The 24,475-nt window shown below is 37.6% G+C and overlaps 1 protein-coding gene across 1 annotated transcript in view; it reads right to left on the bottom strand.

Moving 5' to 3' along the window:
• Positions 1–5,768: 5,768 nt before the first annotated feature.
• The window catches only part of LOC119787491 (ryanodine receptor 3-like), a 154,527-nt gene continuing 135,820 nt past the window's right edge, over positions 5,769–24,475 (bottom strand). Inside the window, exons 79-103 of the mRNA XM_038291382.1 lie at positions 24,337–24,416; positions 24,183–24,259; positions 23,769–23,842; positions 22,761–22,778; positions 22,098–22,178; positions 21,040–21,128; positions 20,841–20,969; positions 20,653–20,757; positions 19,710–19,791; positions 17,304–18,616; positions 16,010–16,065; positions 15,709–15,883; positions 15,440–15,526; positions 15,162–15,356; positions 13,707–13,837; positions 13,580–13,622; positions 13,328–13,455; positions 13,143–13,203; positions 12,900–13,046; positions 10,031–10,165; positions 9,782–9,938; positions 9,452–9,516; positions 9,002–9,102; positions 8,328–8,379; positions 5,769–6,732 (exon numbers count right to left, since the gene is read on the bottom strand). Coding sequence (XP_038147310.1) covers positions 6,637–6,732; positions 8,328–8,379; positions 9,002–9,102; positions 9,452–9,516; positions 9,782–9,938; positions 10,031–10,165; positions 12,900–13,046; positions 13,143–13,203; positions 13,328–13,455; positions 13,580–13,622; positions 13,707–13,837; positions 15,162–15,356; positions 15,440–15,526; positions 15,709–15,883; positions 16,010–16,065; positions 17,304–18,616; positions 19,710–19,791; positions 20,653–20,757; positions 20,841–20,969; positions 21,040–21,128; positions 22,098–22,178; positions 22,761–22,778; positions 23,769–23,842; positions 24,183–24,259; positions 24,337–24,416 — 3,677 coding nt within the window. The 3' untranslated portion in view covers positions 5,769–6,636. The remainder of the gene's footprint in view (positions 6,733–8,327; positions 8,380–9,001; positions 9,103–9,451; positions 9,517–9,781; positions 9,939–10,030; positions 10,166–12,899; positions 13,047–13,142; positions 13,204–13,327; positions 13,456–13,579; positions 13,623–13,706; positions 13,838–15,161; positions 15,357–15,439; positions 15,527–15,708; positions 15,884–16,009; positions 16,066–17,303; positions 18,617–19,709; positions 19,792–20,652; positions 20,758–20,840; positions 20,970–21,039; positions 21,129–22,097; positions 22,179–22,760; positions 22,779–23,768; positions 23,843–24,182; positions 24,260–24,336; positions 24,417–24,475) is intronic.

Here is a 24,475-nt window from a genome sequence, read left to right as displayed (position 1 = left end):
TTATTTGCATAAACAAACCACACCAGGGACAGTTTCTTCCCCAAAATCCTTTCTGGAATTAACCTGATGAATGCCTAACACAGCCTGATTAGTAACAGCACTGCTATGAAAAAAAAAATAGTGTATTGAACAATGTCACAAAATCACAACCTTTCTTTTTTAATTTTCTTAAAATATTAAAACATTAACAACACATATTATCTCAGCTGAATAAATTGGTAATTGGGGGTAAGGACTGAAGTAGGAAGAGGGATGTGTCCTTTTGATTTTTTTATTTAGCATAGGGAACTGCAGATATTGCCCTCACAGAGTTTAACAAAAGTACATTATTTTTTACATGTACAGTACACGGCTTCATATGTTTCGGGTTCTGTAATGGAGAGCTAACTGTTCGCTGCATTTGTGTAGCTTTTGTTTCTGTTGTTGCTGTTCTTTTCTAAAGGCTTTAGTCCCAATTTGACAAGCATCATTTTTGTATTTTTCCATCAAGTAATGAGGCTGAAGGCTATCCAGGTTCAGCACAGCAGGATATGGATTTCCTTTCCCACCCAAGATATTGTTTTAACTACTGAACCTGGAAAAGGTGAAGAGATAGGAGCTAGGGTAAGTGCTGGAGGAAGCTTGACAATTCAGTCCTGTACAGACAAGAAAAACATACAGGAAAAAGTACATCTCAAGTTAATTAAAAAAATATGATAACTGGAACCTACTCTGCTAATCTTGCCGTACAGACATAGGCCAAAATACTTGAATGTTCTAGGACATTGATACATTGACAGCAAGTCTGAAATATATTTTTTCATTAAGCATTCAGTGATTTATTATCATGAACCTGGTTCTGCTGGCTGGCTTGATTGTTCATTCCAATCACCTGTTTAACTCTGCCCGGTTTATCATTACAACTTATGTGATTCACCTGTTTCTAGCTCCTATTTATGCTCCCTGTTTTCCGGCCAGATTAATCGAGCTGTTGTGAGAGTAACTCTAGGTTCAAGTAAGTTTGTCTGTAATTCTAATTCCGATATGTCTTCTACTTCGTATTTTGAAGTTCTTGCTTTGCCCTTTTCTGCTCTGTCTGCTGTGGTTTTTTTGCACTGTTTTCCTGGATTCTGCTGGTTACCGAAACCTGGACTGTGTCACTGACCTCGGCTTGGATTCTCCTTACGGACACTGTTGCTCCCTCTGCGTCAGCTGGCGTCAGCTAAACATCACTCGGGGCGCTGAAGCGGCTATGGTGGACAATATCCCTTCTGGATTCCTCCCTTTCGTCTGGGATCAGACCGGAGTTTGAAAAAGGTCAATAAGTTTTTGCTCCTAGCCTTGTTCAGCCCGACATTCCAGTCACCGACCTGTGTTTCCCATCTCTGCAGAAAATCTGGTTATCTGCCCTGCTGAAGCTCAGCCGCTCACTGTGTTTCTGTTTTAAATAAAGCGTGTAGAAAATCGTCCTGGTCTGTCTGTCTGAATATTGGGTCCTAGTTTCTGAGGTTAATACATCTACAGTAGCAGCCATTCAAAATGGCCCTTCCTGGCCCAATGGCAGCCCACTTCCCTCCAATTCCCGGCGAAATCCCCTCCAGCTTCCAGCCACTGGAGTGACCCCCTCTTGCATATTTTTTTACTCTGACTCCACCCTTTCACTGAATTACAGGATCTGACCAGGAGGACGATGCTTCTCTTTAGATCTTGTTATGCAAAAATCATGTCAGAATATTTTAGTATAAATATTGATGTTTAAAAAGGAATTGTAGGTAACCAGCCAAGGGCCCATCAAGGAAAGTGGGAACATTTTAAACGGCTACAACTGTATAGACTAATAGTATTTTAAATCTTCTGAGATACAGGGGACACAATGTAAAGACTTTCACTCTGGAGGATGTGCTTCACTTAGGTAGACCTGTGAAGATACTATTGCAGCTATAAATTGAATTTCTGTACTAATATACTCAAGTACAATGCCTGCTGCTGGTGGCCTCCACAATACTAATTGTACATTGCAGCAGAATCCAGTAACAACAAGAAGTTATTTTTGGACCCTTTAGGGATTATTGGTCAATTTATTATCCTGTTTCAATTTTAGGCATGAAGACTAAAATCATTTGAATGTTTTTATTTACAGTATCAGACAACTCTAAAAGTATTTTAATTTTCTCCATTTAGCTATAGCCCAGAAATATAACAGCATGTGGAAAATAACTATAAACAAGAGAGCTAAATTAACCATAAAACATAATTAACCACAATAAGCATTTGTACATCCTCAAAACATTTGTTATAATTAAACTATCTGAATAATCATCACCTACGCTTCTTAATTTGTTAATAAGATGATGTTGCTATGATACTTAGCCTGATAAAATATGTCAAGTTAAAGCAATCACTTCAGTTTCTTCTGCAAGCCACTGATCAAAAAGAGAAAAGTGTTGACAATCTAATTAGAGCTATTTCCTGTTGGGAAACGCTGCCTACTGCTTTCAGGAGGTCATATCTGTGAACATGGAAATTACAGTTATCCTGTAATAATCACAAGACATGATGAGTAACGTTCAATTTTAGTTGCTTATGTTTGCCTGGAATCTTTGCTTTATATGCTGCACTATAATTTATAAAAAAATGTATGTATTCATGAGAGATGAGTTTTTAAAATGGTTATTAATGTATGTGATTTTTTTTAAAACCATGGTTTGAAGTCATTTCATGGAAGAATAATGGTAATGGGTCACATTTAGATTTCAAATGAAGGAACAATTATTCACTTGGACTATCAGAATCTTGGCAAAGCTGCTACTTCCAGAAATGCTCTCAGCAGCAGGCTGCACTGTGTGGTGCCTGAGGTGCGGTGACATGATGTGGGCTGACAGGTGGCACTGTGGGTAATAGGGCTAAAACTCCCATCATGCAACCTGCTGAGACTCATTCCTATCACTCTGCCTGACCAAATGTGCTCACCTACTCAGCCACTTCAAACTCATTAGTGCATTGTGATTAAAAGCTGCTACAAAGTCACAACTGGGATGTAGCTTCTAGGTTTGGACTAAATTAATTAAGAAGTAAAGGTTAAAGCTGTGTGCAAATAGTTACCATGTTATAGAAACATGGTTTCACCTGCATAACTTTCAGCAGGTTACTCATTACTTAAACAATGTGATGTTACAGTAGGTTTAGTGAAAGGGAATTGTTGAAATGTAGAGAAAAATAAATCTTGCTAGATTGTTATCAAATAAAGTATGGCATCATAGCATTCGTCTTGATGTACAAGTTTCTCTGTCGTGTCTTTGATACAACAGAGTTTAATGTTCCTCTTTCATGTTATCAGAAATAAACAAGTAATGACATCTTCGGTTTTCATTCAATAATGTTTTGTTTAGTACCTATTTAAAATAAAGTTACAGTTGACCCAATATTTCATGGCGACCCTGGTTTATTTTCCATAAAACACAGCCTCTAAGATTTTTTATCAAACTGAAATATTTACTCTAGCAAACAACAAAATTCTATCTAGAAGACTCTTACCAGCTTCACCTGAATCACCTGCGATGTCCCTGGTTCAGCTTTAGCCAATCATCTCTCAAGATCCCCTTGATTTATATCCTGGCCCAGCTTTTCTCTCCTGCATGCAAGCGAACTTGTTACCAATCTCCATACCATCTGTTGGGATCCAGAGGCTTGCCCTCCAGAGGGCGCCGAGGATCCCTTCCTGTTTATTTGTTTTTCTGTTGGGATCTGGGGTGCTGTCTACTTTCCTCCACCAGAGGGCGTACTGGATCTCCTGAACCTGGAGCTGCCCTCACCAGCTGATTCTCATCTGCTCATCAGGGGACCAGTACTTAAGTGGGCTGTGGACAACACCCCGACTCCAGAGTGTTTTTGTTAATCACGGAAGAAACCTGACTGAACCCTGGGACTCTGGAGGAGTCTCCCTTGCTGAAATCTGCCTGCCGCATCTCATGAGCTCTGGAGGAGCTCATCTTCTGAAACCTGCTATCCTGCTCTTAAAGGAATAGTACACCCAAAACATGATTAGCCTTCATTTTCTACTCACCCCCATGCTGAACAACACTCTGGAGTACTTTTTTGATATCTCAAACTGAAAATGAAAGGCTAATCATGTTTTGGGTGTACTATTCATTTAACTGCACCCTGGAAACTCTGGAAGAAAGTTCCTTGCTAAAATCTGCCAACTGTATCTCAGGAGCTCTGGAGGAGCTCATCATCGGAGACCTGTCTTCCTGCTCTTGGTAGTCAACCAGGACATCTGCAGTCTGGATCTGCCCGCCTGTTCTCTGGGAGAGAACTTTGAGCAATTCAAGGACTGAATTCCAGCTAGTCAGAAGCCTAGCCCTGCTGCTGCCTAGCCCTCTGTTTATCCCCCTGCCTCTGAACCACAGATCAGAGTATTCTGTGTGACCAGTCCAGACTCAGTCAGTATCATACTATAACCTGGATTGTGTTTATTTTAATAAACTGTTGAACTTTTCATTCTGTCTCTGTGGTGTTCTGCGTTTGGGTTTAGCTTCTAAAACCCAACATGACACCATCCCTCAGTCTCAGTCTATTTTCACTCACCCTGTGTATTATTCCACCAAGTCTCAGGTAATCTTTTTCCTAGGTAACCCATTCAAGTGGATGTTGAATCAAAGCCTTAGAGTCTCCAAGGGCCAAATAACTTATTTAATTTCTATCAATATTTGCACATCTGCTCCTATCTCCTTTAAACCCCTGTCAGTCTTGGCAGATGGATGCTCACACTGAGCCTGGTTCTGCTGGAGGTTTCTTCCTGTTAAAAGGGGTTTTCCTCTCCACTGTCACTACAAGCATGCTTGGTGTGAGGGATTGCAGACAGTCAACAAGTCAATGCAATCTGCTAGGTTTCCTTACATAGAAAACTCTGATGATCTGTCTGTGTATAAATAGATATAAACATGTATACATAAATTGATTAAAACTATTATTCTTGCATCTTTTCTCTATTTGAGTCTCTCCAGGTTGAAATTTCAATTATTGATTCATTATTTCCTTTTTTTCTAGTTTTAAATTCATCCATCCATCAATCTTCTCACACTTATTCTGTCAGGGTCGTGGTGGGGCCAGTGCGTCTATGGGTGAGAGACGGGATACACCCTGGACAGGTTTCCAGTCTGTCGCAGGGAAACACGGGACACACAAAGACATACAATCATGCACGCACTCTCACTAAGGACATTTAGAGATGCCAATTAGTATAACAGTCATGTTTTTGGACTATGGGAGGAAGCCGGAGTACCCACAGAGAACCGTCTCAGACACAGGGAGAATATGCAAACTCCATGCTGAAAGACCTCGGGCCGGCAATCAAACAAGAAACCTTCTTGCTGCAAGGCAGCAGTGCTACAAACTGCCCCAGCATGAAAACCTAGTTTTAAATCATAAAAAACTATTACCAACTATGATGATGTCACCTATAATCGTGCAGAGATGATAATTAATGGGTATTTAGTTTGTTAGTTGCTTTTGTATTGTTGGATGGATAAAGGCTTTGATTTGAACATGTCTTAAATTTTTTTCCCCAAAAGTTTGTTGATTAAAAAATATACTAAATGAAACTGATTGATTTATGAACATCGATTTTCAAGTAGCTAGCCGTTGTTACAATATTTTGAAGAAACAAGGTGGCAAAGTGGAAAGATGTACCATCCTGCTCTTGTGTTTGCCTGAAGAGCTTTCTTGCTATACTGTAAATTGCAATTGTCAGTTTGAAAAGCATTTATACAACTGTAGAGAGAAATGCATATTAATTCTTCAACAATTTATTCCTCTTCCATCAAACATAATGCACAGATCAGCAAAGCTATTACATACAAATTGCCATACAATAGCAGTTTTTTTTTTTCATGTTTGAGGGTTGATCGGTTTGTTTCATTTGCTGTTTTTTTCACTGTATCTCGGACATTTGAAGTTATGCTGCATAAAGCAACAAAATAGGAAATACCAACATTTTCAATCCATATTCAACTACTTTTACATCATCTATCCAGTCAGCTGACAGATTTCCACTCTAGTTAGACTATTGTATTACATACAATAAAGAAAAAGACAAACAAAGGTTTTGCATAGCTTAATTGTAATGTAGATACAGTACTTTAAGGCACTTCATATAGAATTCTAGGCATTTAATTTACCTTTTTGCCCCTGCTTTCTAGAAACGTCACTTTAATATGCAATGTTACAACATCTCAATAAAACTTTTCTTCAATCACATTTTTGCCCACTAAGTACATCTGCTATACCTCTCTGCTTTTCTTTTGGCATTAAGTCTCAGGTTCGACATTCATACATTGTGCATAATATTGACTGACACATTGTCTGATAACCCCACACACCCACAATTTTTCAAAAACACTATAAATAAATAATATTAAAAAAAAATAAATTGTGCAATAACTTGGGGTTATGTTGTTGAAAAGGCAACACACGTCTATAACATGTCCCAAATCTAAAACAGATCAAATACATCTGAGTAAGTCAGAGGTCTTTTTCTTTTTTCTGTACCAACATTGATGATCAACATGACCTCCTTCCATCTTAGTTTTTAATAAAAACATGGGTTGACTGTGTGTGTTGCATCGGTCTGGATGGAGGAGAGGAAAATCTGTCTCTCTATCCAAGCTGCTCTTCATACTGCTTCCGAAAGCAGTCTCCAGCTGGGAAGAAATCCCAGCAGCGCTCCTGATACATCTTCCACACGTAGGACTCCTAAATAACAAGCATAAACAGTTCAAAATAAAAACATTAAACAGCCAAATTGAATAAAATAACTTGAATTATTCATAAAACATATTTTGTTGTATTGTTTTTATAGCAACTTTCAGTAAGTGCTAAAGCTTTGTAGAGCGATAAAATCACACAAGAGGGACCAATTCTGTCTGACAGAAGAACATTTTCTTAACAAATTTAAAGTGGTTTTTTCTTCATATTCTCAGCATGTTGATATTAATGCTTCATAAGGTTAGGGTTAGACCTATAGCATGACAGGATATTTTGTTTAATGGGGAAGGTAGCCTTCAAACTAAGGGTGGATATCCTTAAAGGTATAGTGGAGGATTTTAGCAAATTTTTTGAAAGACTCGTCCTCTCCACTTAAAAGCAAAAATGCACATGCACAATCCTTTCCCAAGAGGGAACGTCTATTAAACGCGTACAAGAGCATGCACAAGCCCATTTCTCCTTGTACATGCTCTGTTTAAAAGTTGCTGTTTGCATCGCTCCTACAAGCTTACTTTCCAAAAGAATATTTGTAATTTTCCACTGTGTCAGACTCACCACCGGTAAGTGAAAATGTGGACGAGCATGTAGAAATGCCTTACGTAAACATATCACCAGAGTGATTGACAATTAGGAAGACCACTCGGAAAATGATCCACTCGGAAAAAGCAAATCCTCCACTATGCCTTTAAATTACCCTTAACAATACCAGACCATATGTTCTTTTGGCGCACTAATTCAGATGAATAAGAACTTTTGCTTAGAAGGCAACACACTATCATACGGAAATATATATATATTTGCAATTTAATTAATGTTGTGTCCACAAAAGAAAATAGAAAATGTTATCATATTGGCTAAAAGTCAAACACTGCGGATGGTCAAAGCTACTTATCTCCTGAATATAAATAATCTTTTAAAAATAAACTTCATCCATTATTAAATTGCTATTTTATATTCCAACCATTACAGTTGGTAGTGCAACCTTGTTGCTAAACACACAATATTTGCTCATATTTTTAATTGCAAAAGCCACAATTATTTATTCTCTCATTGAATCAAAAAGATGGAACAAAGAAAACAGCAAAATAATCAATCTCTGTAATAATATTATTCTGTGTGGTTTAAATAGATTATTAATTAAAAGTTTATTTACTAACAATGATCAACTCCTACCTACTGGTATATCTCATTTTGAAGGGTCATAAATGTTTTTTTTTTTTTGCCTTCTATATCAAAGAATTAAGTGAGACAGGCTGACAGCCTGTTAAATAATGAGGAAAAGAAGGAAAAGGGGGCAAGTGGGTCTCTTGTTGACAGTTTCCTATTGCAAATTACAGGAATATCTCAGCACGTTTGCTGCACTATTTTTCTCTATATTATTAACATGCAGCTTCCATTTGTTTTTTTAGATGGTAAAGTTCCACATTTATTTATCTCAGCTGCATGTTTGTCTTTGTGTAGCACCTAACTAACAAAGTAAATTGCTCATACACACGGAAATAGTGCTGGGGAAAATAGCTATTGCTTTTGTTGATTCAGAATTTTATTTTATGAAAGTCTCATTGTATAAGAAGATTCCTTACCTGGCCAGTGTGCTCCGTTTCATCCTTATTGATGAGGTACATCAGAAAAAACCTTGAAAACATTAAAACACTTTTACTTGGCAGTGTTATACATATTTACCATTATAAAATAGTATATAAATGGGGGAGAGCGCAAATGCATGGTTCACAATTATATCTGCCTGATGACAAACAACAGTTTTTCTTTCTGGAAACTGAAATTTTGATGCAAGAGACTCAAAGCAACACAACTCCATTTCCATACCCAAATCCCCTGCTGCTTCCAAAATCAGGTATAAATGGCAACCGGCCACTGTATCTCTGTGGGCGTTGAAGCATGCCGGGTTATAATGAATACTGCATGAGAGCACTATCCCAAACCTATTTTACGATAAAGTTCATAGCATTAAATAGTAATGAGCCGGGATAATGAGGCTGTCTGGGATCCACTGGCTAACTGACTGAGAGCAAATGGACTGAGACTTTCTGTTGCTGCTGGTGCAATGCAGAAACATTGGCTAAACAGAGATACCAGAGGAAGCTCACAGGCGGAGAGAACTTGATCTGAAGCTATTAGTGACTTTGGTCCATCTGGGGTAATGTTCTAAATCTTTTAATGAAAAGATTACATAACAGAAGCAACATATATTGGGGAGGAAATAAGCCCAGTCATAACCACTTAGAATTGTACTTACAGGTAGTTGGCCAAATTGTGCTCTTGCAAGGTGTGGGTCTCGAAGCCGTGAGGCGTTGTGTCAAAGTAGTCATTACCAATGCCACAAATGAAACATTTTGTCTGAGGGCAGAAGATTAGAACGTACTTGTTGGATTTGTTTGACTTTGGCCTGAGGAAATAGACTATGCTGTAACAATTCTTTGATTTAATTTTTCATTTAATTCCATATTTTTGTGGAATAATTATATGACTTCAACTGTCAGCACCTGAGGGATGTCTTATGGGAAACTAGGGACTTTTCTAAAACTTAGAAAATGTGATTAATCTATTATGCATATGATACCTAAACATAAGAATATGTATTGATGAAGAAAATCCATCAGATTCACATATAATTATTTTTAATCCTTGAAACTGAGCCAAATTCTCATTTAAATGTCCACATAAATGAGAGAAAATGTATTTTCACCTCCATGTCCTCTTTGACTTGTTCCTGCTGATCTCTTAGTTCTCCAAAGGCATCAATGATCAAACCTGCATCCACAAAAAGATGATATGGGTACAAATAAACAGTACCTTGCAAAAGTATTTTAAAACTGTTACACTTGATTTTGCTGCTGCAGCATCGCTAAATTGTGCAGCTCTTATTTCCCAACATCCATGATTAACCCTAAAATTGACATTGCACAAAATGTAAACGAGACATCAGTTCTTATCTTTGTGAAAAAGGCCACTTTAGCATGTATTTAACAATTCTGGTCCTTTGATAAAGACTTAATGTCATACATCACAAACCTACCCTGAATGATAGCCAACAGGATTACGATGACAAAGAAGAAGAAGGTAATATCAAATAGGATGCGGTAGAGCTCATATGGGTCGCCTGCTGGGTCTTCAATTTCGTCCCCAATGCCACCTCCCGCTCTCACCCCAACATACATGTGGAACAGGTAGCACTATGAAAAAAAAATGGAGATGTGCTCTTAGTTGGCCATTGAGACACAAGTTTAGTTGGAGCACACACAATTAAATCACAACTTCTGTTCACCGTCATCATGTCATCACACTTCATGTCCGGTTCATCATCATCTGCACTCTTGTTGTAAAACTTCCTGAAGAAGTTAAAGGCCACCACAGTGTAGAGATAGACAACGACTGCCAGCAGGCCGACTGTCAACACCAGCTGCAGAGGAAAATATGGAGCAGAAATTAAAAAACATGATTGTTCTGTTTTTACATCCTTTAGTTAGAAGCATAATTAGCGCAGCAGAGGCAGATTAGACAGTCCCCATTTGTTCTTTTTAACAAGGAGCACAGCAGGATATCTCTGACTAAAGGAAGAACAGGTGAGATTAAAAGAGCTGCAGTATGTATTTGTCTGCAAAAAAGATCATTTCAAACAAAACAAAAATTATATTTTTACATCTCATGAAAAATCCAATTAATATGGCTGAAAATCCAAATTGTTTTCACCTTAAAAGAAAAAACAAGAACAAAGAAAGGTGCAAATGATTACACTAAGACATGGATATGATTGATTGATATACCCGTAGGCCTATGACTTTGAAAATTGTCCGCAGTTCTAGGAGACCTTAACGTTTTAAAATTTATTCTCACCTCAGAGACTTTAATGAAATTGAAGTTTGATTTTTGCCTCTGGTCATTTTACAGTTGCCGACCAGATTGTAAGAAGATTCTAATGAAGAGGCTGGAGCCATTGGAGCTTTACTCCCTAATCATTCTCACTGCAGATTTTCCTGAATGTATTTCAAGCCGGTCTAGTAAAAAGGTGCATACACTCTTTAAGAATGTGTTAAATAATAAATATACAAGAAAAGTTCATGTTGAAGCATAATAGCTAAGTAGTGCATATATTATTTCAGCCCGAAAATATTAAGCGTTTTAAAATTCTTGAAGTCATCAACAGATAGATCTAAATTATTTAAACTTTTTGTTGATAAAGGAAGTTTTATTGACTTTAGATGATTGAATACATTTCATTTCTGTTCGTTTTTTACATCAGTGCTTCAGACGTTTTTCCAGATTATTTTGTGACACCTGGGTCACCACTAAATGCTCTTTCGCTCTAATTTTGGAACGGTCACTTCTGGGAAGTTTAATCTTAATCACTGTTCCTTGTTTTCTATCTGTGGTTTTCTAACCCCTTGCTCACACTGGCTCCGGTGCGGTTACCGAGCCGACGAAGACCGCAACTCCTGCACACCCCCTCGCCCTTTTGACTACGGTGCGGTGCGGCTCTGCGGCTCCGGCAACAGGTCCGGAGATTTAACGCGCGAGAAGAAGTTCACTTGAGTTCACATAACTTCACGCGATAACACGGCCCATATAAGGATATTTGCGAGAGCTTGTTGCGGAGGGCTCCGGCACGCCGCAAGGATAGCTTTCTTGCTGAATTTTCTGCAGCGCCGGAGTGTCTCGGTAACCGCAGCCGGACAACTCAGCAGCCGGTGAGAGAGGTTTACGTCTTTTTAATGACTTGGAATCACTGCGGCGCTGCACCCACCGCACCGCAACGGCAAGACCAGAGTCGGTGTGAGCCTGGGGTAAAGACTCAAAGCTGCAAACAAAATCATTGCATTCCTTTCCAGACTAAAATTGTCATTGCTTCTCATACTGTCTGTTAGTTTTGTAAATTGAGGGCAACCTTCGAGGGCTGCTGTCCTGCAGGTTTTAGAGGTTTCTCTGCTTTAGCATTGCTGATTTGACGATTGCAGTTCAGCAAAAGCCTTTTAATCAACTATCAATGTAAATCAGCTGTGCTGGAGCAGGGAAACCTATAAAACCTGCAGGGCAGCGACCCCCGAGGACCGACTTTGATAATGCCTGTATTAGAGTGAATATAATTGTTAAATAGTTTTGTAGTTAAATAAGTGACCTCTACTTATTAAGCACCTTCTGTGATTGGGCTCCAAAGCACTTTAGACTGCAGACACTGAGATGTATACTGATCATGATCAGCTATAGCAGCACAGCTGCCTTGGGGCTCACTGACAGAAGCAAGGCTGCTGTACACAGGGACCACCAGGCCCTCTGACCACCACCAGTAGGCAGTGTGGGTGAAATGTCTTGTCCAAGTACATAACAACTGTGATGGGTGAAGCTGGGGTTCATACTGGCTAACCTTCAATTACAGGATGAACTACTGTGTCCAACACCACTGTCGCCTTCAGTGTCTAATGTATTGATCCCACAGGACTGGAGCTGATAAGGTTTGGTTGCAGTGGCCGAAATAATTTGGATAGCTTTTTCACATAAAGACATAAAATCATAATTTGAAAACTGTTTTATATTTATTTAGGATATCTATGTCCAAAGTTAAGAATTTCTGTGGTAAACTTAAGTGGAATAAAAAGTAAAAAGCAGAATAATTTTAGCATAGTAATTCAAAAGTGGTGTGATTGAATTTAAATTATTATTTAAAATACATAGATTGATTTACAAAGCAAAACATCTACATTATTTTTGAAATAAGATTTTAAAAAATAAGGTGTTATTAAAGCAATTAGTTTAAGGTAGTGATCAAACCTTCTTTACTTTATCATGTGTTTTTTAATTGCTTTTGTTCTGCTTTTCTGTGGTCCATTTGATTTCTTTGTTTAACAAATATTTTTGCTTTTATTCTGTTTTTATTTATCTTCTATTTTATTATCTAATTCATGTAAAACACATTGATTTGTCGATGTACTGAATAGTGCTATACAAATAAAATTGCTTTGCTGTGTAATTTTCTGTCACCAGTGAGGAAAAATAATCTCTACCATGTGGGTAAGATACAACCCAGGAAACAAATTTAATTCCTTGGGTTAAGAATCCAAAATCTGCCTGGCACAGTCTACAACCTTAATCTTCAACTCTGCAGTGACCCCTGCTGTTTAGAAGACTTGCTTCCACCTTACCTGTTTGCCATTATGGGTAACAGAGGAGAGGATTGTGCGCAGGGTCTTGAAACCCATAGCAATGTCCAGCAGATGAGCAGCAAAGAAGAAGTTGTTGTAGTGCCCCAGAATGGACATTGTGGTGTACCAAACTAGATACAGGAATGACTATTGCAGAGACAGATCAGAATCAATTAGAAAATGACAGTAAAAAAAATGAAAACATATTACCAATGATTAATCATGGTTTTATGTCAAACTTACGTTGTCTGTAAACACCACCCCCATTTTCCAGACATGATATTTTGTATCGATGGAGCTCAGCCTGAAAAAAAAAAAAAAAAAAAAAAACACCAACACTGACATAAAACGTGCACATTTTCTGTTTGCCCTCTATTTTTGCACATGCAGTTCCAGCCTTGTGGCTATTTATTGCTCCAATACCACACCATGACAGCAGCGATGCCTCCTTGGCAACAGTTTCCTCTGTAGGGTTGAAATCGAGAGCACTCTTGTCCAACCCCAGCAGTTCTGCAATCCTCTCTGCTCCATAGAGATCCCCATACTTTTTTATCACCTGCAAACCAGTCACAAAAAAAGAGAGAAAGAACCGTGATGGGTATATCTGTTAGATTGCTAAAATTACAGTTTTAAGCAAAAAAATAAAATAAATAAATAAATAAATACATTAAATAGCTTACTTTGCGTTTGACAAATTTATCCCAGTAGTTGTTGGGAAAGGAGCTGAAGAAATCCAGAAAAAAAACACATTACATTTAAAGCATTAAACAATTAAATCTTAGAAAAACATAACAGTTAGGGACTTACGGAGTATTAATGACGAGTCTGTCCCACTGTCCTTTAATGTCATCATCAGACGGTTGTTCAGTGATATAGAGGCCTGCAAACTCCAACTTCCTCGCAATCTCCTTTTCCCGCTTGAACACCACCAATGGCACCTTACACAAAAACATAGAGATCCAAGTTAAGATAAAAAGTTTTTAAACATAAGTACCAGTTATGTCAGAATATACATTTAGAAACGAGTATTCAGCATCCGTAAATAGCAGCTGTTTTTTGCTATAGCAATAAGGAATAATAAATTGTATTTCTGCATGTTTAAAACCACAAAATCAAAATATCATGATGGTTTTAGTTCAGTTTCATATGATTCTTCAGTTTTTGTGGACTGAGGAGCCATATGATTCATGTGGTAACTTTTTATTGATGGAAATAGTTTTATTGCATGAAAAGTAGTTTACTTTTCAGTTCTATCATACAATCCACTTTAGACAAGCACTAATTGGCGATTACCAAATAGTCAGCATCCATAATTCGAATCAAGGCTTTATTTACAAAATGCAAACTAAGTATTCTCTAATACAGGCATCCCCAAATTCGGTCCTCAAGGCCCCCTGTCCTGCAGGTTTTAGAGGTTTCTCTGCTTCAGCACAGCTGGTTATAATGATTGCAGTAGACTAAAACCCTGTTAATCAGCTTTCAATTAAAATCAGCTGTGCTGGAGCAAGGAAACCTCTAAAACCTGCAGGACAGGGGGCCTTGAGGACTGAGTTTGGGGATGCCTGCTCTAATAAATCATATTTGAAAAATTTATTTAATATTCAAATTTCTTAAAATCCTAAATATAAATATATGAAAATATAAAATTATAAAAATTACGAATATATTGACATTTTTTTGTGTGCAAAAACTGCTTTACAGTAGATGCCATTCAAAATGACCCCACTTTTCTTAATGGGTCCTTGGCTGGTCCCCTACAATTCCTTTTTAAACATCAATCTCTGTCATGATTTGTGGGCATTAAGATCTAAAGAGAAGCGTCATCTCTTGATCAGACCCTGTATTTCAGTGAAAGGGTGGAGTCATAGTAATAAAATATACAAGAGGGGTCACCCCAGTGGCTGGAATTTAGAGGGGATTTTGCTGGCCGTTGCTGGGAAGTGGGCTGCCATTTGACTGGGAAGGGCCATTTTGAATGGCTGCTAGTGCCACTAATAACTGGTAGTTATTAGGTAGATGTTCATTTGAGTTTGGTAAAGTCAGAAATTGCATTAATTGTTTAAAAACATGGTCAAGAATTGTAAACATATATTACACAGAAGCAACTCTACTGAATGATGCTGAAGTGAATGAAACTTGTTTCCTCAAAGGGACTGAGAGACCACTACTGTTCCTGTTCCAGTGCAAACCTTACAGTATGGCAGCAAACAGCTCAGTAAACAAGCGATTTTTAATAATGCCCTCTCCCATTTAATGCTGTACCTTCAAATAATAGTATCCAACAACACACAGGAAGGATATGATGGTATGCAGGATTGCTAAACAACAAAGGGTTGGTGCCATGTAACCAGTGCTTTCCTGCAGAACAAAGTACTCAAGCGCTCCTTCATCCTCCTCCTCTCCCACTCTGCCTCTTCGATTCCAGGGGTCTTCATCCTCTGAGTAATCACCAGTCACCTAAAAGACAAACTGATTAATGCTGAACACAGAAAACAAGGTCAAACCCTCAATTTAAGTATAAGGATGGTTAAAAAGAGTACCTTGTAGAAGAGCAGTATGAAGTTGATTGCAAAAGCAACAAAAAGTGCCAGGAAGCGTAAGTTGTAGAAATTCCGAGCCAAATAGTTCTAGGAAAATATGGAGATTAAATTTATTATACAATCTGCCGTTTAAGACAGCAATATGTGAGGGAATGTCACAAATTGTTTGGTATTCACTTGCAGATCATATTGGAAAAAAAAAAAAAAAAGATTGTGAGAGCATGATCTGCAAACTGAATAATGGGACTTTTTTAGGATAAATATCTGACCAGTATCTTAGTCTGGTAGATTTCTAAGCCAGCCAGAAAGCTGGCCATAAAGGCCTTCGGCGGTTCTTTCCTCAGGCCAAGCCTCTTCTTTGGAGCTCTCCTCTCCTCTGCAGAAGGCTGTGGAGGAGCTTCATCCTTGGCCTTGTCATGGTCCTTTTTCTCACCATCCTCTGAACTGTAGACATAAATTCCTTTAGTTACAGTGTGTACAGTCTGCAAAAAGTATTTAAAGATAAAGTGCAAGCAAAAGTGTATGTAGGCATACAAATACATATTTGTACTTATTATAATTTATACTCACTCTCCCTTCTCAGAGTCTGATTTGTAGTCTCCATTTGATGACTTCTTTGCAGCCATCTGTTAAGGAATAAGGTATACAAAATAAGACATATGGGTATTTTTTGCAGAGCTTTGCAAAAAAAAAAAATTCATATCCTTTAATGTTTTAGCATTTTGTCACATTAAAACCACAAACTTTGCGATTTGTCAAAAACAACGACTGATTAAGAACTGTAACAGCAAGAAAAATAAAAGAGTTCTTGTGTATTTTTCATGCATTTAGGCATGCATTCATCATTCAATCATTTGCAATTGGTTTATTTATAATACAGACACATTTATGTGTATAATTATGAAGTTAAAAAAAAAGAAAAAATGGTCATATGAAACGTACTGTATGTCCACATGTAATCAGCATCCCTTACTTAACACTTTAACACAACCTGTTGTTGCTCTCATTAGTCTTTTTTAACACATGAATCCCCTAGAGAACATTGATGTGTTCTCTAGGGGTTTAGTACAGACACAATATACTGTAGGGCCTACAGCCTATTGTGTATGTATGTTTATAGCCTTTGCCCAATTGGAAAGTGAACCTCTTGCCGAGACTTTAGCAGCCTAAAAAGTATTTTATCCATGTTTCCATTGACTATGTCCAGCTTCCCTGACTCTGCTGACCCTGGTGGTAGCAGCAACCCAACAGCTGCTTTGCTGCTACCACCATGTTACAATGTGAGAGTAAAAGCTGGCTCTTCCCACTCAGACCTAGAATTTAGGCTCTTTCTTGATAGGTTTTCTGGATGGCCATCTTATTTTTAGATGGCTATTGCTTGAAAAGGCTTGAAAAGTGCTTATAGTTGAATGATTTTATAATAAAATCCTGTTTTAAATTTCTTTAAAAATGTTATAGGTGAACTCTCTGCTGTGTTCATTAATCTTTATGGTGCTGATAGATCACCAATAACAAACCTCTAGCACAATACTGTTCCAACATCTTGCCAAATGGTCCAAAAGGTCAAAAGTAAATGTGAGCCACAAGATATGAAATAATAAAAAAGAAATCATTATTAAATGGTGAATACTTTATTATGTATTTGACTTTTTTCAGTAAGATTCAAATCCATCAGTAAAAACAAAGTTCAAATAAATAAAGCTTCATTTGCATCAATTTTAATCAATGTGTCATTTTCTTCCACTTGAAAACATAGCTAAATTTTATGTCGGTCTTAAAATATTTTCAGTAAAACAGACTTCATGGTTCTAACCTGCAAAAAAAAAAAACAACAACCAACAAACCAGGAAGTAGTTTTACAAACCTGTGCTTTCTTCTGTCTGACAGCACTGGCTATTGATGGAGCATCTCCTACCACCACCTCCGATACGTCCCCCAAACCTGGCTCGGCCCCATGCTTGCCTTCCCTCTTAGGCTGTATGTTGAGAAGCTCGGCCATCAGGTCAGCCTCTGCTGCATCGCCCTGAGCCATCTGACCCATCTCCTCCAAGGCTGAGGCATCGTTGGCTTCCATCTTTTCTGTTTCCAGCACATCTCCATGGATCCCAAACTGAGTTGGGTCTGGCATGTTTCCTAAAATATCTGTCACCTTCATGTTCTTAGCCCCTTCAACCAGACCACCGCCAAACATAGTGGTCCACAATATGTGGAAGAAACCCCAAACCAGGCTGTAGATAAAGTGGAAGAGACCAGTGATGATCATCCAGAAAAATGAGAAGAAACCCCTCACCATCTCCCTTAAACTCATCTTTCTGAATCTCCTGTATTGACGCCTCATGCTCTTCAGAGTGAGTAACTGTTGAAAGTGACATAGGCTTTTTCGCATTGAGATGCAGGCAATTGTAAATGCAGAGGAAGACTCCATCATGACATTCTCTTCTTCTTCCTCTTCTTGGTTCTCCACCACACTCTGGCTCTCATCCTCATTTTCATCTGAACGCTCAACAGGATCTGGCTCAGAAATCTGAGAAGCAAGCTGCATCTCAAAGATGGTGTCCTCACAGAAGTTGACAAACAGCTCCATCTTCTCGCTCTCCCCGCCTTCATTGACCACATCAAATATGAATTGCCTTTTTGACTCTTTCACTTGAGGCTTCTCCCACTGCGTACGACTTGACTCACTAATCTCAAAGTAGACTCTCTCAATGCGCTTGGCTCCACCCATGATCTCAATGCGACCCAAGAATGGCTCAAAGTAGCTGAGTACGCTTTCAGCCAGGTTAAGGAACGTCGACAGACGGGAGTCGTGGGGCATGTGCTCTGAGAGGTTGGTGAGCAGCACTGCTACATTAAAGCCAATGTCCTTTGCTGGTTCATGAAATCTCTCCACAAATTGCTTGTAGCTGAACATGTCATTCTCATCTGCTTCAGCACAGGAGAGAAGAAACTCAATCTCAGACTGAGAGTATTGCTTCTGGTTCTCCATGGACTTCTGGAAATCTTTCTTAGAGATGACCCCTTTACTATCAGAGTCATACTCCTTAAAGCTGTCTGAAGTCGTCAAGTCCTTCAGCTTGAGAAACATGTCGAAAAATTTCAGGATCATCTCAACATTGCTTGAAGATTCCACCAAGGTGTCCACCATCTGTTTGCCAATAGTTCCGTTGACAACATTACCTGTGACAACAAGGTGATTCATTAAGAAAATGTTTTAACAGGATAAAGGTTTAGTGCCAAACTTTTTCAACCTTTTTTTAAGATTATAAACAGAAATAATGATGTATTTACTAAGGATTGAATATAAAAGACCATAAAGTGCAAATAATTTTTATTATTAATTACATATAAATATCTAAACCAATTGTTGGTAGTATGTCTCCACTAGCTTTGGATCTCTAGCGCCTGAAAACTGGACCAAATCTCTTTCGTAAGTTAGCAACAATAAGACGTTATGGAGAGCAATTGTAAACATATATTTCTTAACCTTGCCACAGATTATAAACAAAGTTTAAGTCTAGATTTCGCAAGGTTTGATCAAGAGGTTTGACTTTTTCTTTGTTTCTACCACCATGTTCTATTGTGGTTATTATGAGTGGCTCGTAGTAGTATACATTGTTCACTTTTTTTAGAATGGAGACAAAAAAGTTACATTTGAACTTATCTACCAAAGTGCACTCCACAAAAAGTTTGTTGAAAATCACAAAAGGCTTGTCGCCAATTTTATTTATAGTTTTATTTTTCAAGCAATGGCTTTTCTAAAAGTGATTATTTCAGGTTAGCGGAGTGTTCAACAGCCAGTTTTCCTGTGGTTTTCCATTAGCTGTGGATCTCTGCATCACCCCAGAGGTACAGTATCTTTGGAGGTTGGCAGGTGTGCAAACAGTGTTCGAATATACAATTTAAAATTGCAGTGTAAGCTTGGGCTATTGTTTGAAAGCCTAACCCTTCTTTATCAGTGACATGTCTGCTGAGTTTCTTAGGCTTCATTATGCAGTTTTGTTCCACTTTAACAAACCTGCAATCTCTTTACAGAATCAATAAAATTAGGTAAGTAGCTTCTAGAGATCACTCAGATTTTTAATTATTCGGAGATTTTGTGGGGCATGTTTTATCATCCTTCCCAGATAATACATTGCTTTGAGCTGAGATTTGAGGATATAACTTGGCAAAATATGAGAAGATCCAAGTGGTATGGATATTTTAGTAAGGTTTGGTTGATTTAACTGTCAAGTATATGTTTTTCTGTTTTAAAATCATGAAATGAACAAACCTTCGAGAAGAGAAAGCATCATGACAATCATGTCCTTCTGCAGGTCCAGGAGCTCCTTCAGTACTTCAATCTGACTGGAGTCCTGTTAGGAAAAGAGAATAACCGAGGATATCCCTCAGGCCACTGACAACCTTCCTGTAAGGATTGTTTTGCTCTCTTTAATAACCCTGAGCTGCATTTTAACTGCTGAAGGCTGCTTCAGATTCCACTGAGGGCCAGACGGTCCCTCAACTCAACATCCATCCGTCATCACAAGGGTTGATGTCGTTTCCCCATTCAAGAGCAGATGGTGGGGTCACTCTGAGTCATTCAGTCTCTCTGGATTTTGTATTAACCATCCCATAAATATCAACCTTTCTTTGATAGTTAAATTTAGTTACTTCACCTGTGTTCTGCAACATCCTTGCATCTACTGTCAGACCAAAAGACTTTGAGATGATTAAAGAAGGTCAGACATTAATTAGCTAAATTAGCTGATATGTGATTCTACTGCAGTACCACAATGATATTGTTGGGGCTGGAGCGACCTCTAGTGGTATAACAGAAAAAATACATTAATACTGTTTATATTGTTTTTTGTATTATAATTGCATCAGTGGTTCCATAGAAGCAATTATTCAAGCATTTCCTTTAGGATTTTGAAAATTGCATACATCCATATACATACATCTACAGACACATGCTTACAATAGACAATGCAATTAACAGATATTAATATGTGAACTTCAGAATAACCTTCATGTTGTTCTAGGGGGACTTTTTATAAAATGACTACTTCTCATTCTGTGAATTATATCTATAAAGATGTTAGGTGTCCCTCTGTAAAGTGGAAAAAAAACAGAATAACGCTCTAGGAAGAGATTGTCAAATGCACAACTGAAAACAATCAGAAGATTTCAAAGAAGAATGGGAAATCTCATCACCTCTGACACATTCAAATTACCTGGGATAACTTCATCTGCATGTTGGCGAAAACATGCAAAAAGCCCACAACTGCATCCCAAAGCCTGCTGTGAGCCAGACTCTGCTGATTACCTATGCATGGACCCTGTAAGCACAAAGCATGTAAAGATGATGCAAAGAAAAGAGAGGCATTGCCAATAGTAAAGTAGTGTACTTTGAATAGATTACCTGTATATACTCTGTTAAAGAGTTGAAGACCTGTTTGGCGACCGATAGCGCTTTAGAGAAATTCCTCTGGCCAGCTTCGTCAATGACCTCTTTACCAGAATAGTACCAGTAGAAATCACTGATCGATTCCTAAAAGAGGAGCTTATAAGTGATTGATCATTTGATAAAAGGAATGCGGGATTATGCAATAATGTGCTACCTGTAGTCTTAGCAGGTAATCGACTGTGCTGATGATGATATTGACTGTGGTTGTATTCCCAGTCTGGGTCCTCAGGAAATTTTGAAAATCTAGGAAAAACATGGTAGAACATTAATTATATGTTCCTCAGCCTTCTACATATTTTCTTACATTCATCTCTCCAATAACTCTACTTTAGTGCCCTATCCTGGCAAAAAAAAAACACACCAGAAAAAATTATACTTCCACCTCCTTGTTTGTGGCCGTGGTGGTGGTGTCAGTTTTTTTGTTTTCTTTTAAGAAAATAACAATAACTTCTTTGATGTATATTGCAGTTTTATCCGAGATTAGAATGGGCCTCTGTCAGTTTTTTAGATGATCGATTTAAAAGTGCTCTATAATAACTGCTGGATTATTTTGTCTCAATGATCATGTTTTCATTTTGTTAATGTTTTTAAACCTCAGAGAGATGTATTTTAAGGAAATTAGAGTAAAATTGGGATGCACATTGACACAGTTGGTAGCACTGCTTTCTAAATGGAGTTTGCATTGTCTCCCTGTGCATGCGTAGGTTCTCTCTGGGTACTCCGGCTTCCTTTCATAGTCCAAAAACATGACGGTTAGGTTAATTGGCTTGTCTAAATTCTCCTTAGGTGTTAGTGTGTTAATGGTTGTTTGTCTCTGTGTTGACTGGCGACCTGTCCAGGGTGTACCCCACCTGTCATGATGGGAAATGGATGGATGCAGTAGAATCAATTAAAATAATAGCCAAGCTACCGTTTAAGTGTTTCTATTCTAAAAATTGGATACCATATATATTTGTCATGTAAGCACTACTGTGTGTTGGTCTATCAATCATTAAACTGAACATATTTAAACATACAATAGTGAAAAAGCATTTGAAAATATTTGAGTAGTATAAATATTTTTTATACTTCAACTTTATACTTATACTTTATACTTCTTTTTACCCTGATTCGATAATCTAAAACACATAAAGATTGGACTTTAACTAATATAGTTTTAATCTTTATACTTTAATATAGCCTCAATAATAGATATTTGAAAAGCCCACCTACCATTGTTATGACCCTCACAAAGAAGTTGCAGAAACCTAAAAAGATCCTTGGTGAACTCATCATTTTGTAGAACCTTGGAACCTGAGAACAACACATTAAATGATCTTTTTAATTATGAAACAATGAGAGATTTTATATTTACAGGCACAGAGGCTTTCTTAACTTTTGCCTCCTCATATAGCAGCTGTCTTTTTGTCAGACAACCATTATTCTTGTGCACTAGGTTAGTCAGAGCACACACACACGGTCAAGTGCATCAGTTCAAAAATGAAAGCAATACAGGAAGAGAACTGAGCTTTGATGCTCATACCAACAAAGCTTTAATAAGAGACTTAACTCATAATCCACGCTGGTTATTACTGTAATGATCTTAAAAAATAAATAAAGGTCCCCAAAGAAAAGAGCAAGCACTTACTTCTTCTAAAAGAAATAACAAAATAAAATGATGTGTTCAGTTTTAGGAACCTCAATCCAAGAGGTAAAAAAGCATGCATTAGTTTACTCAGTCCAGGGTTCAAATACGGAGATTCATTCATTCATTCATAAAAAAAAGGAGGAGGAAATAGGAAATGGGAGGAAATAAAGAAGGGAAGAAAAGGGGGACTATAGCAGTCAAGAAGTAAGCACAGCATACAATGAGTAGAATCTAAACCATGTATTTACCCCGCTCACTCACGTTGACTGGGACCGATGACATAAAAACATGATCAGAAGGAAACAAACAAACAAAACAAAGGCAGACATAAGCAAAGGAGAAGACATTGAGATTTTATCAGAAGAGATAGGAACAGGCGAAAAATTATAGGACTATAGATATATATAATTTAACATACACTGATCAGTAAGACTGACATACAGTAAAAAAAATATTACAATCTTAAAGTACATGTTGCAAACTGGGGTTTAGACAAGAAACAGTAACCATCACTTATGCCTGGTCTTATGAAGTGAAAATGATTTATGCATGTTTAAAAAAAGATTATCATACTGTATGCAATCCATTGGTTTTTATAGAAACATTAGCTGTTGATGTGTTTGTGTTTTTTAGGACTCAGACAGGACTTTGACATACAGTAACACAGGTTTGTTTGCAGGATGACATGACAACAAGAAACAGATGACATGGAGATGGACTGGAGCAAAAGAGCAAATGTCCTTGCAAACTAATCCTGCCGTGTTTGTTTTGCAGTAATCTTGGAAACCATTATGGGTCATAATAAAGCCTTGCACGTGAAAATAAAGAGAGGTTTACTTGATTACTGAAGTATTGACTGGGCTAAAGCAGACTGAGTGAGACACTTTTTACACACAGTATCACTAAACAATTGAAAATCCCATCTGTTACTGAAATAAAACACAGCTTTTATTAACTGAATTTTATGAGGATTTCTATGAAGAAACTGATATGATAGGAGTCCTTGTGCTTATATAGAAAAAAAAAATTACTTGCTAAACTAGTACTATTTAGGCAACATTATAGCTCTTATAATGCTGACAGAATTGATTTATAGGTAATTTCCTTGCAAATATTTAAATGTCTTCAATGTCCTGTTTAAAAAAACTTTTAATGAACTAACAATCCTCCAGAGGAGGAAAATCAGCCTGTTACAATGTTCAAGAGGATTTAGGATTGCAATAACGTAATTTACCACCTTTATCAGCCTCACTTACTTGATCCCTCTTCAGTTACCATTCCCAGGCCTTCAGCTTTGTTTTGCCTTTCAAAGGCATTTAAATCCAAGACACTGCAATGAAGAAAATATGCAGATTAAACTTTAAAGCACAGAACTTCAGTTTATCTCTGTTTTAACATAAAAAAAACGTACTTTTTAGCTTCTACAAGATTGATCAAGAAAAGGAAAGGGAAATGCCAATAAACTCAATTTAAAGTCTTTCAAATCCAACAGAGCTTTTAGGACCGATTTATGGTGCCCGAATTTTCTGTTTGGAATTGTTTAAGTATTTTAATAGTTATTACTCTTCCTCGTGTAGTAAATCCGATATTTTAATTGTTAGCTTAGTTAAAACAAAAAGTAAACTACTGTACATATTAAGCTGTTATTTGAATCATTGTATTTCCATTACCTGCATGACATCATCAGTCCAGACAAACTTTTAAAAAACCCCACATCTCTTTTTTCCTTCAGATAATCCAGCATTTTCTATATAAAAAATAAAAGCCAGGTTAGTTATTAAAAAGAGGTTGTTAAAAAAGTCAGTTTAAAAAAACGCTGCCTACTTGCTGGACCAGGATGTTTCCACCATTGAGAATGGAGATTCCCAGTTTGAGGGTGAAGGTCACAGTTGCACCAAGCCGACCTGCAATGATACATAATTGAATATAATTTGACAAATAGCTTCTGCAGGACAGATCACAG

Source organism: Cyprinodon tularosa, unplaced genomic scaffold (assembly GCF_016077235.1).
Source record: "Cyprinodon tularosa strain WSP-4 unplaced genomic scaffold, ASM1607723v1 ctg3, whole genome shotgun sequence".
NCBI lineage: Eukaryota > Metazoa > Chordata > Actinopteri > Cyprinodontiformes > Cyprinodontidae > Cyprinodon > Cyprinodon tularosa.
Note: the sequence above shows the minus strand (reverse complement) of the source record. Positions and strands in the feature narration are given on the sequence as shown.